Genomic DNA, 19,959 nt, shown 5'->3' with positions numbered 1-19,959 from the left:
GCATCCCTTTGAGTTGGTTTACGATCATCCAATGCACTTCCCATTTGAAATCGAGAAATTGCAACCAGGAATGTAGTCCAGTGAAGTGAAGTCACTGGCTAAAATATTAAAGATTATTTGGAAGAGAGTTCAGCAGAAAAATGCAGATTTGTCACAGAGACAACAGCTCCATCATCAAAATCATGCAATTCCAAATTGCAGCTCCTAGATTGGAAGATTATAGTTCAATCTGATCAATTAATCAAGTATCAAGGCAGCAATATGCCATCTCCTGTAGTGGATCTAGCAATACTCAGAAAGAAAATAATGGAAACTCCACATAGGAACATCAATAATATAGGAAAAGATAGATTGCTACTTACCACAAAGAAGATATGTTACATTGCAGACAGGCACAATTAGAAGAAACTTACATAAAGCTTTCGGCCACAGCCTTCATCAGCAAAAGAGAAACCTACATAATTCATACACACAAGAAAGTACACCTCATGCAAACATGACCGAAAACTCTAGAAGCTACACTAGGGCTATTGGAATTGGCGGTTGTGCGTGCATGATGTGTGCTTGCTTGTGTATATGAATGGCAGGTGTTTCTATTTTGCTGATGAAGGCTGTGACCCAAAGCTTTATGTACGTGTCTTTTAATTGTGTCTAGCTGCAACTTCATGTGTCTTCTCTACAGTAAGTAGCAATCTATCTTTTTCCACATTGTTAAAACTCAGAAAGAACCATTCAAGACAAAAGCCAATGCTCACTAAAACTGTTACACTGCAATTGACAATGACCACTACACTCATGTTCTGCCCATCTGTAGAATTTATGGTCTAGGGATTAGGAACAAATTATATCTTATACCTGAGGTGGGAGATAGTGTAAGTGTTTTCTATGTCATTCTATTGTTCAGCCATACTGATGATTCTGTTGTGTGTTTTCACCCCATCAGGCCCCTGATAAGACAGAATATTTTGTGTAAGTGTAGCATTTGTATCATTCCTGTAAAGTTACCTCTGTGCCTTATCGGTTTTATGCATATTAGTTTGATATTATTACTAGCTGGACAGAACTACTTCCCCACTAGATTGTTGCTAAGAGCAACAGCCTGTTCGTTGTGGACGTCTGACCTTTGTTAAACAGCAACACAGCTGATACCTCTTCTCCACTGCGTGCCACTCTGTGTTCTAATGTGGCTGTAACTTGATTCAAGAGGATTAACAGACCCCAGTGCTACTAATACGTCACTACCTTTGCATCTGTGTGTTACACACTCCCAGTTATCCCAAAATTAACCAGTATGTCTTTTTCAGCCACCTTTCACTCTTTTAGTTATTGATCCCTATTTCATTATCTACATCTACTATCAGATGGTTTTGTCACTGTTCGCATTATTTCACTATGTTGATGCTTTGTTGTTGCATTGTTTTCACTGTTGTCTGATATGGCAAAGTTATGTTCCAAGTTTACAAAATTTGGAAACCTGCATTAGAAAAATGGTGATCACAAGCCAGTATCTTGGAGAAGGCTACCATGTTGTTTTGAAGGAATATGCAGAAATAAAATTCAACTCCCCAACAAATCTGAGCACATATTGTTCAACCACCACAGCATAAGCACAACCCAGCACTCCACCACATGTCCTGCCTCCAAGTAGACAAAGGTAGTGCAATTCAGAGTCATTATTTACACCTGAATGACATAATTCAACATATCCAGTAGACTCCATTTCTGGTTTAAACATTCTGAAGACAGCTCCGCGAAAACTTGAAGATTCACATTCTGAAGACAGTTTGTCTCACACGCAACAAATTCAATTGGTTCCTGACTAACAGTTGAATTATCACAACAAATATACACTGTTCCAGTCCTCATTATGGTTTCACTTTGTGTTCCAATTGGAATTTCACTCCACATATATACCGAGCATCACTGCATAATAGTGGACTTCTATACAAAGCATTCCACTGCTATAATCGGGGACCTGAATTTTGCCAAACAACTTAAAGACACTCTGGATGTTACAACTCAACTGAAGCATTCCTCTTATTCATTCCAGAATTTAACTTCTCCCCCAGGACACATCCTGCCTTATCAGTTCTTCTGGGCACTAACGACACTGACTAATCATGTTCATTGACCAATTTCCACTGCAAAAGTTAATGATGACTTATTTTTCTACTGCCGCGAACTGCAATTTTGTAACATTACCTAGGATTGTTGTCTTTAAATAAAACTGTGATTGTTTTGTATTTTGTAGTGATTCGAGAATTTCCACATAAATTCTGGAACCACTCAACCTTCTGCCGCCTTGAACAAGTGATGTTTCAGAGATAAGTGTGAGAGAATGAGGACTATTTACTGCACAATACATGTCTGTGTGTGCAGGATGGACATTTTTCATGGAAAGACAAGAGTTGCGTCAGATGAGCGATGCCAACAAGTGTTTGTTGCTCGCGCCATAGAACATGTATGGAGGATGCAAGGAGTAACTACGTATTATTCCTTGGTAGTCAAATAACTGTAATTGTTATAGAAAATTCAAACATGATGTGTCTAGAGACTCTTACTTAATATTGGTGTTAGGCTTGCTAGAAGCAAGACCAGTTTTTGAATTTTTGAGTGGTTCCAAAACGAAACTCGTTTGTACATGTTAATTAATTGTTTCTAAAGTTCGAACTACGAGTGAAATATGAGAAGATGGACATATTTATATGTGGAATGCAAGAACGTTATTCTACATAGTTAACTACACCATTAATTGGTGAAAACATAAAGTTTGTATATGTACTGCACATGTTCTATCGTCAAAAGAGCGTTAGAATGTGGGGTCCGAAGTGATCAGGACTTGAAGAAAAGGGAATTTTCAAACGTAATCAAGATAAAACGATATTGTGAGTTGCCATAGCAACTATTACTAACAAGACAGGGAAAGTGTTTCTCAGAGCTGGATTCTGCATAAACGGTAAAAAGGGTTGAATATTAATAAATAACATACATGAAAAAATGCAGGGAAAATGTCAACAGTTTAGACTAAAAAGAGTTATGACGAGATCTATTCGATGATGAAGATTCAGTGTGGAGAGTAAGGAGCCCTCACGCACATCGCGGGGGCGTGGACCCCATAACCAGCAACAGACGCCAATGGCACCAGCAGCTGCTCACTGGTGCTGACTACAAATCCGTTCACTGACTCCAATGCAGAAACCAACCTTTGATGCTGCTGGCGCCCGTGCTGTTCACTGGTGCTGAATCCACTCCTGCTCACCGACACAGCCTAAAACTCAATGCTGGTTGAGCGAAAGACAATTATTTGAGTATGAAGTTAAGGATACTGTCCAAAATAGACTGTTGGTAAAGTTGTTATACTCAGAAGTGATTTTTTTAAATGATAATGTGATCTAAAAGTAAGAAAAATATAGATAATACTAAAAAAAACTGGGGAAACATCGGAACCAGCCATGTACATGACAGTGACAAAAGAAATGCCAGACTGGACTGAGGTAGCAAATTTAATTAAAGTCTTAAATTAGACAGCCAAAGAACAGAGTCAAATGCTCAAATTGCAACTTTACGGGAACAATTAGATGCACAAAGTAAAGAATTCACAGATCAAAATACTTCTTTAAGAAAAGAACTAAATACAACTCAAAATGCTCAGTCTTAAATTAGATTCAGTGAACACTCAATTAAATAATAAACTGAATGTTCAGAATGAGACTTCAGGGTTGTTAAGTGCTAGAATAGATGAACAAAGTAAAGAATAAAGTCAGTTATGTGAAGGCATGGGAAATTTGAAGACTGAATTTGACGTTTTAATTACTAAAGTAGAGAATTTTAAAATAGATTTGAGAGAGGAGTTATCTAGTTCGTTAAGTAGTCATGTAAACCAACTGTTCACTGACTTGAGTCAACACAGAGTAACAAACTTCAGGACTTAGTTAAAAAGTTAGAATGTGAAACTGAAGATAATTATAATAATGTAGAATCTGAATTTAGTGAAAAATTAAAATTTTGTTAAAATGTATGTAATGTTACATTTAATTCCTTAATACAGGAAATGAATACTTTGAAAGAGTGCACAGATTGACCTAAGGAAGTAATGTTGATTATTCAGTCGAAAATCCCAGGTGTTACTACACATGTTGTTAGTTCACGAGTCGATAATATCGGACAAAGTTTTAAAGAAAAAATAGGCAACTTTGACATTATAAATGTAAGTAGTTTGGCAGAACCATTTGAACTAATTAGAGATCGAGAAGTTACCGAGAGTATAATCTCGGGAAACATGGTTGCTTTTTCTAAACTCAATGATGCAAGCAAGGTTATGGATGACTTGTGTGAAGAATTCAAACTTGTCCATGACATAGTAGAAAATAGAATAATTTTACCCAATGTTGTGTTTCCTAGTGAAATGGTAATTGTTTTGCTGTGGGGAGACCTACACATAAAATTAAATAAGGAGTACTGGTCTGCACTTGCTCAAGTGAAGTTAATATCAGATCTATGGCATCCGGGTGGAGTTATATTTATTCCCCAGGGATGTTAACATTCTGTGTTAATGAGCGGAGTGACGACTGTCGGATCCCGAGTTGTTTTTGTGTTTCTTCTGTACTATTTTTCCTGCACTGAATTCCCTTCAAATCTTAAACTATTCTGTTATCTATTAATGAATTCTTAAGCTATCCGATAATTTTAGCACATAGAAAACAGGATATGATAGAAAAACAATAGACTTAAGGGAATCACGGATAAACAGTGATCCCTAGACATGAAATGAAATGAATAGAACATAGTTAATGGAAAAATAATATCATGGTACTATTCAAACAGAGTGATATCGAGAAAACATAAACTGAACAGAGTATTTTATGCATGTATAAAATATATTGTAAAGTGATTAACTAAACAACTATTTGATCGTAGTGTATAATTGTCTATTTTTATAGAATATTTTATACCTTTTATGAGATCTGATGTAAAGGGGAGGGTTTATAGTAGTTTTTGAAGGGGTGGGTAGTGTAAGTACAAACATGGCTAACACAGAACACACACCACACCTTCCAAACAACCCTTGAAGACAAGTGTGACTGATTCTTCACCATTTGCCATTCCAGAGGTGTTGCTAAGATCTTTCTTCGGGGACTTCAAAGGCGAAGGTGAGAAAGTCCGTCCTGTAGGATACGTTTAACACCATACCTCCTCTGGCTTCTCACTCAATTATCGGTGAAGTAAGGATCCTGGGGAATGGGGGGGTGGGAAGGGTTTCCTGTCTTTGGGGCTATCTTCTTTCTCTTCTTCGATCTTAGCAACTGTTTCTACTTTTTCCTTTCTTATTTCACATTCGAGGACCTATCTATCTTTTCCTCTTTCCATATTCATATACTTATATTGCATTAGTCCTTCTCATTTTCTGTGGTTTCCATTAACCTACAACTTATTTTATGTAAGTAGGCCAAAGAATTAGGCCACACACACACACACACACACACACACATACACACACACACACACACACACACACACACACACACACACATACACACACACACACAAATAAATAAATAAATACAATTAACAAAACAATGATATTACACATAAAAAGGGGAGAACTGTCAAGCAATGTAGGAAGGCAGGAATGTCGTACATCGGGAAAGGATGCACACATTGTCATTTACTGTGAGGGTTCTACATCGCACATATGGTTATATAGGGACACTTTAGGGCAATATGCACACATTGTCGTTTACTATAATGGTTCTACATTATCTAGGTACGTGAAAGAAACTTATATATAAAAAAAGAATATATATTGCATATATACACAAGGATATGAAAAAACTATGATAATCCTACATCAGGGATGCATAAGAAGGAAGTGTAAGTAATTAAAGAGAGCATAAACCAAGGAGGAATTAATGAGCATAAGCCAGGGAGGAACTAATTGTGATAGTTACTGTAGGATAGTGGGAAAAGTATAACATAAGTAAATGTATAATATATTGAATAGTGTATATAAATGTGATGTCTACTGGAAGCTTAGAAGTGGAAGAGAAGTGGAGTATTAGCAAGTGAGTGTTAAGTGTGAAGCAGACTTTATTTTCCAGAGGATATTTAATTATAGTGTACATGAAGATGTATACTTGGAAAATGGACCATGAGTCCTACTCAGGAAGGATAAAGGGGTGGGGGGCACACCCAGCATTTATTGGATATAAGGCAGATAGGCAGACCTAAGAAAGGCTGATCTATATTGTGCGGACAGGGGCACCAAGAAGGGGACTGGCCTGTACCATAGGAGAATAGAAATTAAGAGGGATGTACCTACCAAACTGGAAGGAGAAAGTGCACTCGTAGGGTAAGGACACTGATCCAAAGGGAAAATGACAGTATCGTGACAGAAGTCACACATTTTGTAGGAATCATTCAGGTAAGTATGGATTCTACATGCCACTAGCATTATTAGGTTTTATGAATGTCAGAAAGAACACGTTCATTTTTCCCTGAGTCCGTCCAGATTGCAGATGGCGATAAATAATGATACTAGCGGGTACTGAGGAAAAAATAGTACAAAAATTTAAGTGTCCATGGCATCTGGTATTTACAACTGGAAAAAGAGCAGAAACAAAAATTTTGGTCCTCTCGATTTTTTGATATTGAAAGAGCTAATTCCAGCATGGATTAAAAGGTTCACGTTTTATAATTGTAGTAGAATGGAAAAATATAATGACCAAGTAATATAAACAAGAGTATTTATGATTATTAATAAAAAAGATGTACTGCTGAAAAATGAAGTGTTATCCTTTGTGACATAAATGTATATAGTAATTACATATAAAATATCACGTGTTCAATCTAAGGAGGAGGATATGTAGCGATTCGAGAATTTCCACGGAAATTCTGAAACCACTCAACCTTCTGCCGCCTCGAACACGTGATCTTTAATGTAAGTGTAAAAGAGAGAGCCTATTTACTGCGCAACACATGTCAGTGCGTGCAGGATGGACGTTTATCGTGGGAAGACAAAGAGTTGCATCAGACGAGCGACACTGACAAGTGTTTGCTGTTCACGTCATAGAACCTGTATGGAGGGTGCAAGGAGTAACTATGTATTATTCCTTGGCAGTCGAATAACTGTAATTGTTATAGATAATTGAAACATGATGTGTCTAGAGACTCTTACTTAATCTTGGTGTTAGACTTGCTAGAAGCCAAGCCCTGTTTTTTGAATTTCTGGTGGTTATTAAACCCATCACAATGTAATTATATTTAATTGTATCTAATGGGTATCAGTGTAGTTGACTTGCAAGAGTTTGCATGCTTATATGTGAAACTTGTGGAGATGAAAATATACCTGAACTGAAGTGAAAGTATAAGGGTACTGAGTTATTACTATCGAGAGAGAGAGCATTTTTAGTTCCTCTAACCAGTATTATTTCTTCGGAGAAGAAGTTGTGGAGATTGATGCAACCACATACCCAGAGAAGAGGATCGGCTAAACGTTTCAAGTCAGTCAACTGTAGTAAGAGAAGTGTGCAGTTCACAAACCACTTTTGCACTGCTTCTCTTGTTGCCGAAACTGTTAGAATTTGTCTTATGAATGCGCCCTTTTTTTAAATGAAAGTCTTTTATTAATGTGACTATTTGTTCTTTTAATGTTTTGTTGTCATGATTTATTGTTACCATCTTTCCATTCACATTAACTGAAGTTAATTATCTCATTTTTGCAAATACACGAATTTGGGTTGAAGGAACTATGCGTCAGGTGTTATTTTAAATGATATTATTTGTTTATAAGACTCATTAATGCAATGAGAAGCATCATGTTTTTTAGTTGACATTTTAAATTGATATGGAAAAAATCATGGGATATCTCCTAATATCATGTCAGACCTCATTTTGCCCTCTGTAGTGCACCAACTTGATATGTCATGTACTCAACAAATTGTTGGACTCTATAGCAGTCCATAATAGCAAAAGTGTTGCTGGTGTCGGATTTTGTGCATGAACTGACCTCTCGATTATGTCCCATGAATTGATAGGATCCATGTTTGGCTATCTGGGTGATCAAATCATTAGCTTGAATTGTCCAGAATGTTCTTCAGCCCATTGTGAACAAATGAACCTGATGAAATGGTGTATGGTTGTCCATCAAAATTCCATCCATGAATGGCTGTAAATTGTCTCCAAGTACCCAAACATAACCATTTCGAGTCAATAATCTGTTCAGTTGGACCAGGGGACACAGTGCATATAAACACAGCCCACACCATTATGGAGCTACCATCAGCATGCATGGTGCCTTGTTGACAACCTGAGTCCATGGCTTTGTGGGGTCTGCACCATACTCGAATCCTACCATCACTCTTAACAACTGAAAACTGGACTCATCTGACCAGGCCAGGGTTTTCCAGTCACCTAGGGTCCTCCTGATATGATCACAAGTGTAGGAGAGACACTGAAGGTGACATTGTGCTGTTAGCCTAGGCACCTGTGTTGGCTGTCTGCTGCCAAAGCCCATTAACACCATATTTTGCTGCACTGTCCTAATGGTTATGTTGGTCGTATGTCCCACATTGATTTCTGTAGTTATTTCACACAGTGTTGCTTGTCTATTTGCACTGACAAATCTATGCAAATGCCACTGCTCTCATTCATTACATGAAAGCTGCCGGTCACTGCATTGTTTGTGGTGAGAGGTAATGCCTGAAATTTGGTATTCTTGGCACACTAGTGACACTGTGGGTCTCCGAATATTGTATTCTCTAATGATTTCCAAAATGGAATGTCTCATCCATCTAGTTCCAACTACCTATCTGCATTCGTAGTCTGTTAATTCCCATCATGTGGTCATAGTCATGTTGGAAACCTTTTCATATGAAACACATGAGTACCAATGATAACTCCACCAACACACTGCCCTTTTATACTTTGTGTATGCAACAGAACCACCAACTGTATATGTGCATATCACTATTCCATGACTTTTGTCACCTCAGTGTATAACTTTGTTAATTAAATCTATTTAATTTCATATGTCATTCTGGTTGATGATCACAAAGATTTAATCAAGTAAATGACTTAGTGGCAGCCACACATTAATATACTTTCAGTTACACAACTTTTATTTGGCCAATTAAATAGTTACAGTTTTACTTAGGGGATGCAATTGTTGATGCTAATGAACTCAAAATAAATTTCACTTACAATACTTCAATTCTCGCAGATTAGAAATAAAACAAACTGTTGCATTTCAGAATTTTGTTCCATGACTTTGACCTCCCTTATTGCCAGGTTGACAATCAATTGGTGCCATCTTTGTGGTTACCCAGTCACCATAAGGACTCTGGATGCTGTGTACTTACGTAGTCTTAAAGAAACTAACCACAGCCTAATGAGCAAGCCTTTCAATGTTGCACACCTCCTATTCTATTACAAACCACACAAGGACCACCGTTATTTCTTCTAATAATACTAGAAATCAATCATTCATTTACTTTATTAATTAAAAAAAGATTTGTAAACATTCATTGGTTATTTTTATGTTATGTGCTAATCCTTGTCATATGAGTGTTTCAGTTGCTTGTACTCCTTAACACTGTCTCTGAAACCAACTTCAGCTACCTTTTTCATGCCGCCACTGTCACAATCCTGTCATGTTAACAATTATACTCAGATTACAAGATTTGAACTGTTAAATAGAATTAAAATATTGAACTGTTGAATGAAATTAAAATACTGCCAGCCCCACATTGAAGGCCCACAGATATTGTTGAATTCACATATGATGAATTCTTTCATGGAGAGGGGATGAGATGTACAAGGTATGTCTAGACACTGAACCTAAATTTTACAAACAGTCTGCCTTTTCCTCCATCGCCTGTCAGCTGATGTGAGCTCAATTGACTGATTCATGCTGGAATTGGCCAAATTGTCATCCGCAGAACTACCCTACCAGACAAATAACAGCACATGATCAAAAGACTTGTGAGACTCAGAGCTCTTGGAACCGTGTCCAAAAAATGTCTCTCTCTTCTGTTCCAAGCCAATGCCTTGAGCAACTGCTAAATGGCCTAGTTTCTTTCTTTTGGGTCTTTCCCTTCTCTCAGATGGGCGTAGGGCTACTGGAGCTACCTTCTGTAATCCCCGTGGAAATCTCACCATGTAACCCCCTCCATGAGCAAATAAACTGAAATGGTTTCTTTTTTCTAAACTTGAGTATCATTTATTAATTACAAGCCCACACCGATTTTGAAGCCTGACTATATGTTCGAGGGGGTGTACATTCCTTTTACAGATTGCTCCAGAATTTTTTTCATTTTATGTAAATTAACTTGCTTGTTAGACCTGGCAGAGGTGTCATTCAAGAAAATGTGTGGAACTTTATCATTACAATACTCACAAAAGAATAACTTTGTAACCACTAAGTTAGAATTCCACCTTTGCCTTAAGTGGCCAGTAGAATCCAAACTGCTCATGGATCACAGTTTTGCAAGGATATAGCAGAAAGCACAAATTTATACTGCATGTCCCATTTCTGAAAATTCCTACGCTGAGTTGTCAATCAGAACCTTTTGGTTTAGTTAGCTTCTGAAAAATAAGTACTTAAACTAGATGACCTATCTTTAAACAAAATAATCTGAATCTCAAAAATTTGGGAGATAGCCCTAGTAAGCAGTCAATATTTCCAAGAGGTGGCAGAGGTGGCAACTGTCAAAGAATCAATTCAGTACATGTTTTATCAGTATGAAAAATTATGTTACAGTTTTCTCCAGTGTTATAAATCTGCACCAACTGAGTCTTTAGTTGAGTCAATCTGTATTGGTGGCTTGGTGTTGCAGATCAAGCACATGCTCTGTCTTGTATGCTTGGTTTGAGATCAGGACAGATTGACAGCATCACTGTGACTCTTATACAGCAACTAACAAACAAGGACAAACCACTGTGGCTTGCCAGAATGCAGAAAACCAATGGTGCAGTTTTTGGTTAACTATCGTCCTTTGCAAACAAGGATACAGCATTACATCCTGAGCATCAAGAAATTAAATTCCAAATCAACTTACAAGTATCAATGTCTTTTATAAAGTTCACTACTTTAAAAAAAATCTTTGGTTATCATCGCTCGTGATATATCATCAATGGCTACCAACAGACTTTCCACAAAAGGCCACTTTCAGGCAGAAGTGTCATACAAACAAGTAATCCGTACAGCAGTCTTTAATGAAGTAAGCAACAACAGAAAACATTTTGAGGTTAGATGCATTTTTCTTGTTTGTATTTTCATTTCAAGACAGAGTAAATACACTTTCTTGCAACATTAGTTTCCAGGGAATAAGTGATTTGTTAATCATATTTGCACCTATATTTTTGTCTATGATGGGTCATGCAAATAATGTAGATGATTATGTATACTGAAGCGAAATGTACGTCCACATTTGCCCTGGGTGCACCCTATTTTGTTTGCACAACAAGCAGATAATCAACCACTACTAGAAACTCTGTCTAGGCCTTGGCTAGGGCATTTATTTATGAGATCCTTTCTTCCAGCAGTACTATTTCACCACAAGACCTGCAGGAGAGATTCTCTGAACTTTGAAAAGTAGAAGGGTTTTACTGTCAGAATGGAAGCTATGAGGATGGACTGTGAAGTGTGACTGGATAACTATATTAGTAAGAGTATGGTAATCAATAAGAGCACTGCCCACAAAAGGCATGGTTCATTGGTCAAGTCCTGGGCCAGCACACAGTTTTAATCTACTGGGAAGCTAAAAAACAACACACATTCTGCTGCAAAGAGGAAGATCCATTCTGAAGAACTATACATGCAAATCCAGAGTGTTGTTGAACCTGTAACATCCAATGCCATCAGTAATTATCAGGGAGTGTAATGAGCTCTCTGCTTGTGCAGTGACATCAAAGGAACCACAACCTCTTAATTTACAAACCTACATGCATCCTATTTCATACCCGGAAGAAATCCTAACAAAATGAAAGTGTGGCACATACTTGTTCAAGCCTAATCTAGCTGAACCTACATTCAGTTACCATCAAATCGAGCATCCAAAACATTATGTCCATTACAGACTTTACCAGTGTTAAGAGTTCACCATGTGGTAGAGCTATTAATTTAGCAAAATCCCAACAATTCTTAGAACAAATAAAACAACAAATTCCTTCATGTGAACACTATCTTAACATTTCAGTATTGTTGAAAAGTCTTGTGGCATATATTTACAAAATCTACATAACTATTCATAGTTCTGCATTGACCACTGCTTAACAAGATCTTGTTGAATCTTGCTGAAAAACAGAGACCCCTTCTCTAGTCCACTGCTTCATTGCAAGACGAGTGGGAAGGGAAATAATGGAACATTTTACACCACACTAACTTCCACTTCACTAACTTTTCCATATAACTTTGTACTAAACAATTTCCAAATACTAGCTTCACAAAGAGATCAAAATGACAACAATAAACTCAAATTATATGGCACAGTTGTGTTAGGAAAGTAAGAAAGATGAACAAAAGGCATTTGAACAATGGATCCAGTAAGAAGGGACTCTGACTGGGTAACAACTGCTGCCGATACAATAACATACTTAAGACTGTTGTTAAACAGCAAGTTTAGAAGGTATTTGCTGAATCCTGTACAAAAACAGCAAACAAATGTGTAGGCAATAAAATAGTTACTAAAGCAGGGTGTCCACCAGAGTTACACGGCAAGTGATCTGGTGCATGATGTGGCACAACATGCATTTAACTTGCAACTTCAGACAGAACACATACATCTAATGGAACACAATCTATCAGTCTGAAACAACATAACTGAGTGGTACAGCATGCTATGCCACTGCCATATGAATGCAGCGAACTCCACTTTTGCAGTGTGCCATGTGTATGCTACTGATAGGTTGGGTATGTTTCTGCTTTGGTTGTGCAATTATCTCTGTACCCAGAAAAATGACGTACAATCCTGAGGTCAAGACAGACTTTGTTGATCTTGTGGAGAAATACCCCCACATTTATGATCAAGGAAAAGTGTGGGATATGATAGCATGTAAAATACCATAGACATATGCGATAATCAAAATTCCTTTAATTTATTTGTGGAATTGGAAGAAGGTATAGAACCAAATAGAAATACATAAAGTGGCTTTCTATAATTTAATCTCAAATATTTTTACTGATTTGCTGAATCCCTAGCATACATACATACTTCATTCTGAAAAGACAATGCACTAATTCAGTTAAGAAAGAAACTACGCAGCTCATTTCTCAATTGCATAACACTGTTGGTTTTCTGGCTTTTGATATAATTTCTCATAGAGTGGTCTACATTGTGCTACATAGCTGTTTTAAAACATACACCATCATGAATACGCATAATGTTATGAAAAAAATTGCTATATCGCCCATGGGGAGATGCGTGATAAGAAATAAGAAGACACAGGTAAATGAAAACACAGGTTTATTATGACCAAAGTAGAGAGATTTAACAATAAAATATAACGCAACTTTTCTGACACTAACAGGCATATGCCTGGAACATGCAGTGAATAAATGTAGTGGATGTGAATACTAAGCCACTGATAAACCCTAATGACGGAGGTTAAGCATTTGGCATAGCTGGTCAACAGGTATGGCTCAGGATATCGCTGGAAAGTCGTAGGTCCTGCTGTGGTGGCTTCTGATGGGGCTCTGACTGGTGGGCTGCTGCTAAGAGTTGGCATATGAACTGGCCCACATCTCCAATGGAGTGAATTGCCGACACGTTGGCTTGCGCCAACTTTTATAGCCAGGACGTGGTGGAATTTGTGCTGATCCAATTCCATACATGTGACACGGCAGAGGACGTAAGTCCCTGGCAAGGAGAACCTCTGGTGGCACTTGTCCTGCTGTGTGTCGTCCTTGTTGTCATCGATGCAGTCCAGAGAGACAATGTCTTGTACATATGGAACCCCGTGATGCTTCAGTGTCTGAGGGGTTGGCAATCTCTTTAGGTGAATGGCAGGTACATGGAACAAACAGATCGTTTGAACTATCATATTCATGTCATAATATATTGAACCATCCAACACCTGAATCACTGACACTAATATACAAACCAAAAATTCTATAGACCTTCTTCCCTTAGGTAATCTGTAATTAAATGTGTGTCTTTAATTAGTTAGTTGTCTATGAGGGCATGTTCTCATTATGTATTTTGTTAGAGCAAAAAGTACAACTGCAGCAAAATAACAAGGGAATCTGCAAGCTTGTCCTGGCAAAAGTGTAGGGTCCAGAAGTGGAAGCACAACTCCAAACAATGATTTACCGGAAGAACTCTCTTTTAATACTATATCATCAGTGTTTCAGCCACACACTCCGCAATATTAATTGATAAAAATAATCCATCTGCACCTGAAAAAGCAAATGAGACTATGAATTGTAATTATAAGGTGTTTATCCACATTTAGAAGAAGCTTTAACTTTGATGCGCTTGCTGTTGTAAATACAGTTCAGCAGATTCTACAGTTTCCAGTGACTGGTTTTTTCAAGATTTAAATCAGTGATTCAGACTGCATATCTTCTTATATTGTCTTTGATGTTTCAGCCACAATTCTTTGATGGGTAGTGTGTCATTGGGAAAAATAAATAAATAAGGAAAGAGGGAGACATAAATAGCTCTTTAAATACCTTAAAAATACCACAACTGTTCACATTAGTATGCCAGTAACGATGTACTCAACAACATCTTTCAGGCTTTCACTGATTAACATCAATCAGGTTGACTAAAGCCAAAATACCTTCCACATCCAAAAATGACATGATGTACTTTTACGAATGCCATATCATTTCTATTGACGTTGAGTACCTGTCATGTCACGCCACTGCCATGTATCTGCCATGCCACACTTCATGTCACTTGTCACATCACATCAGAGAGCACCCTGCATAAGAAGCTTAGGAACTTGAAATTGTGTTTGGAGAATAAGGTGAGTGGGAGGGGGGCTTGGGAGAATTTAGGGAGGAGAGTGGGGTGAAGGGCCTTAGGGGTGAGTAAAGTATGATATGGACTCATATACGATGCACTGAAAGGAGCCTATGTTGTGACAATGAGACACTCAAAGCAGATAAATGCTGTTCTCCATTACCTAGGCCTTGCGCTTTTATCCATGTGACTGCTCCTGCCCATGGGATTGGACAAAGGTGTTATTACATTACATTAATACTTGTTCCATAGATCATGGAACACATTTTGTAATGAGATGGAAAGTGTCAATTTACCATAAGTAGTCTTTAAATGATACAATTTTTTTTCAGTTACTACTTCATTTCTAAAAATTCATCTATTGAGTAGAAACAGGTGTCATTCAGAAATTCTTTTAATTTATGTTTAAATGCTATTTGGTTGGCTATCTGTCAAACTTTTAATGCTTTTTGGCAAATGATAAAAGATTTGTGTGGCAGTATAACTCACCCCTTTCTGTGCTGAGGTCAAATTTAATCCAGAATAGTGAAGATCATTCTTTCTTCTAGTGTTGCGGGCACCATTCTTGACACCTCCCCCAAACACCATGCTTGACACCTCCCCAGTTAGAGGACTCTGCTGATTTTTGCAGACTGTCTATACTGTTAATTTCGCCCTTCTGCATTCTTCCAGTTAAATATGAATTAAACAATTGGTGCACTGTCCCACACATACCACAATACTTAGCTTATCTAGAAGAATTTCATGATTCACACAGTCAAAAGCCTTTGAGAGATCACAAAATATCACAATGAGTGATGTCCAGTTATTCAGAGCAATTAATATCTGATCAGTGAAAGCATATATAGCATTTTCTTCTGAATAGCCTTTCTGAAAACCAAATTGACATTTTCTCAGTAGTTCATTTCTACAAATATGTGAAGTTACTCTTGAATACATTACTTTTAATTTTGGATAAAGCTGTCAGAAGTGAGATTGGGCAGTAGTTGTTAGCATCAGACCTATCCCCTCTTTTCTGCAATGGTTTAATAATAGCATATTTGAGTCTACCTGGAAAAATGCCCTGTTTCAGTAAGCTATTACATATGTGGCTGACAATCCTACTTAACAGTTGGGAACAAACTCTCAGGACTCTGCTGGAAATGCCATGCGAGCTTTTACTTTTGAGTGAATTTATTATTTTCCTAATTTCAGTAGGAGAGGTGGGCTGAATTAGAATTTTACCAAATCACATACGTATTGTCTCTTCCATATGCGACCTTGCATTTTCTAATGAATAGCTGGATCCTATTTTCTCTACAACACTTAATGATGGCTATTAAATTTTAAATCTCCCGTGGCCTGGGCTCCTGGATGACTTTTCTGAATTGTACCCCTTTCCCTAAACCTCTCCAGTACTTTTCCTTCATCTCTCTTCCTTCTCCTCCAACTCTTCTGCCAGAAGAAGGAGCCAATGGGGCTGAAAGGAGTAGATTTGTTTTGTCTCTCCATTTAGATTATATTATCAATAATTGATTATTTTTGTTTTCATTGAGTTTGATACAAATACAGTCTTCCTGTGCCCTCAGCACGACCTGAAATAGCATTTACCAGTGTGGAAATTGATTGCAAAAGTTTCAACTCATTTTTGGTACAGCTAAATCAGCAGACATCAAGGTCTGCATACCTCCCTAATCTTAGAATAAAAATTAGATGGAGCCATCTGAAAGGCACACACATGTGTGTGCGCGTGCACCAAAACAAACACAAACACAACACACACACACACACACACACACACACACACACACACACACACACACACACACACTGTACTGCAGTTAATTCCATACACCTTTCCTGTGGATTTGAGTGAATACTTCATATCTACAGCCTCTGCCATCCATGGCACTCAAGTGTACTTTAGTATCACTAAAAGAAGCATGAACACCTGACACAAGGAATTCAAGACAAATTATTATCTAGCCAGCATAGATGAATCAGCAGTTGCCAATCATGCATCGGGACCAGGTGACCACCAAACACAATTCTACACAACTATGGCTCTGAGCACTATGGGACAGAACATCTGAGGTCATCTGTCGTCTACACAACTATGTTCAAGTCTAATTACAACTACTCCAAAACATACGAAGGGTGAAACAAAACAAACTGCTTAAATTCACCCACTAACTTGAGATGAACTACCAACTTTATTTTAATTTTGTGGTCTCTTGAGACTTTTCAGACAGTAGCAAAAAACAAATAATATAATGTGACTACAAATTAACAGTGGCTGTTTGTATCAGTACCAGTATTTGCTTTAGTGAAACAATAAAGGTTGGAGAATCCAAAAAATCACATCCACAGTCTCTGCCAGAACTTTCTGAGGCAGGAGACAAATATTATGCAGAAAAGATATGCCTTACATCAGGATTTCCTTCCAGCAAGCTGGGTGGGAACTTGATGAAAAATATGCTTCCATTGGTTTCTGTCCTGGTATAGCTTTTCCCTCTCCACTACATCCCATGTTACTCCTCTCCTCTTGAGATCTTCCTTAACCTGGTCTGTCCATCTCTTTCTAGGCCACCCAATTGGTCTGCTTCCTGGTACCTCCATCTCCAAATACTGGCATGGAGTTCATACTGGGTGCATTTGCTTCACATGACCAAACCACTTCAACTCAAAGCACTCACCTTCTCCTCTGTAGCAATGTCATCTGCAGGTCTCTCCTTACATAATTATTCCTGACTCTGTCTCTCCTAGTCTTTGTAGAGCTGACCTAAGGAACTTCACATGCTTGTATTTGACTCTCAACTCTCTTATTTATGACACAGGCCTCTAGACTATACATCATGATTGGCAGGAGATAAGTTTTATACATGGTCTGTTTGGTTCTTAGAGGGACTTCCTTGTCCCAGATTAGATTTCATACTTGATGGAAGAAGCTAGATCCTTTTGTTATTCTGTTTAAGGCTTCTATTTTGGAACTTCGATTGTGTGATATGATGCTACCCAGATAATTGAAGCTTTTCACACATTCAACCTTCTCCTCTTACAGTATGATGTTACAAGGTGTGGGTGTCCTGCTCACCTTCATAGCCACTTTCTTGTTGCTACTCACAGTTAAATGAATTTTTTAAATTTTGTGTTAAAGTAATCTAGTTTCCTCTGAACCTCCATTTCCATCTCTCCCCAAATGGCGATGTCATCAGCAAAAACAAAAACACTGAGATCTCCATTCTCTTCTTCCTTGATTTCTTTCACGATTGTGTCCATAAGTGTAATGAAGCATAAAGGGGAGAGCGAATTGCCTTGCTGAACACCTTTCTTTGTCTTAAACGATTTTGATCTTCCACCTCCTACTTGTACACTACTCTCACAACCATCGTACAGCATCTGCACTTTTTAAATAATGAATCAGGATCATTATGTTTTCTCATTTATTCCCATATTTTATCCCTTAGTACACTGTCATATGCTTTCTCCAAATCCACGAATACTATTATCAAGTCCTTTCCTTTTTCCCAATACTTCTCCATTAACCGATGAAGGGAGAAAATGAGCTCTATTGTTCCCCTATTACTTCTGAACCCATGCTGTTGTTACTGCAATTGGTGTCCAAGAATTTTCTGCAAACCTTTTTTTTATGACTTTATCCATTATCTTAATGCAGTGTGATAACAGTGTGATTCCTCGGTAGTTGGTGCATTTCATTCTACTACCGTTCTTGAACAACTGTATTATAATTCCTTTTTTCCATTCATCCGACACTTTGTTTTCTTTCCTTATTACGCTCAGCACCCGGTGTAACCATGTATTCCATGGATTCCTGTGGCTTTAATCATATTCGCTGTCAGCTCATCTACTCCAGCTGACTTCCCACTTTTTGTCTGTTTCAGGGGATTCTCAGAGAGAGATTGGATCCTGTTCCTCCTCTAATTCAATGACTCCAGTGTCACTTTATTGTGCACCTTCCCCATTCTGTAAGACTTCAAAATAATACTTCATCTCTTCTCTGATATCTTCCACGTCCCTGACAATAAGCCCACCCTCTGTTTCAATCGCTTTTATGTCTTCTCTACCAGATATTTTACTTTTCAATAACCCATATAGCAGTTTTTCATTTCCTTTGCTATCCTGCTCTAGATTCTGGGTGAATATTTCCCAGCTCTTCTCCTTTTCTTCTTCCACAATTCTCTTTGCTTGGAGTTTCTTTTGTCAGTATTCCTTCTCCAGTGTTATCACCTTGTGTTCATCTTTTGGCACCAGCCCCTGGTTTTGATTTCCTTTTTCAAACTCCATGTTTTTCTTTGCCATGTTATGTTTTTTAATTCTGTCTTTTACTCTATCGTTCCACCAATTGGTTTTTTTTGTCTTTCACTTTACCCCTTGTTTTGCCACATAGCTGCACAGCACTGTTAACTATTGATTAACATCCCAACTGAATGTCCCAATAATCAGACGACAACACCTGTGTTATTCAACCTGTTACTGTAATAATATGGTGATCAAAAACCATAAGTATCTATGTTCATTACATGGCTTACATATTTCAGATTTTTAATTGTTATAAGATACACTTCATACAATACATAATATTTCCATACCTGCAGCCAACACAAGACATTGGTGTTGGTTACAATGTGCTCTGGTAAAAAACAAAAACTTCTTTCCCCTGAAAAGAGTTTTCCTCTTCTCATTAACTTTAAATGAAACTTCGTTTTTCTTTATTGTTGTTTCTCCAAGTGGAGGAATGAACTCTTCATAATCAGGAATGTGTAGGTTTGCTTCAGCTGATGCCAAATATTTGTTCCACATTTCTGGTGTAACTATTGGTTTCCCATCAGCAAGAGCACAGACTGCCTGGAAGAATAGAGGAGGGAAAAAAAAATCATATAAAACAATGGAAAGTCCAGGTTAGAATAGCTGTTGTTAAAGTTTTGTATAAAGTTGACAATGAAATAAATCTATGTCTTCTGCAAAAAATAAACAGAAGAAATAGGTAATGAAATAC

General features: G+C 37.7%; 1 protein-coding gene across 1 annotated transcript in view; it reads right to left on the bottom strand.

Annotated features, from left to right (window-relative positions):
- Positions 1–19,959, bottom strand: part of LOC126267297 (nibrin-like) — a 179,017-nt gene that overhangs the window by 66,318 nt on the left and 92,740 nt on the right. Inside the window, exon 5 of the mRNA XM_049972374.1 lies at positions 19,553–19,808. Coding sequence (XP_049828331.1) covers positions 19,553–19,808 — 256 coding nt within the window. The remainder of the gene's footprint in view (positions 1–19,552; positions 19,809–19,959) is intronic.

Source organism: Schistocerca gregaria, chromosome 4 (genome assembly GCF_023897955.1).
Source record: "Schistocerca gregaria isolate iqSchGreg1 chromosome 4, iqSchGreg1.2, whole genome shotgun sequence".
NCBI lineage: Eukaryota > Metazoa > Arthropoda > Insecta > Orthoptera > Acrididae > Schistocerca > Schistocerca gregaria.
This window is presented reverse-complemented; position numbering and strand designations above follow the sequence as displayed.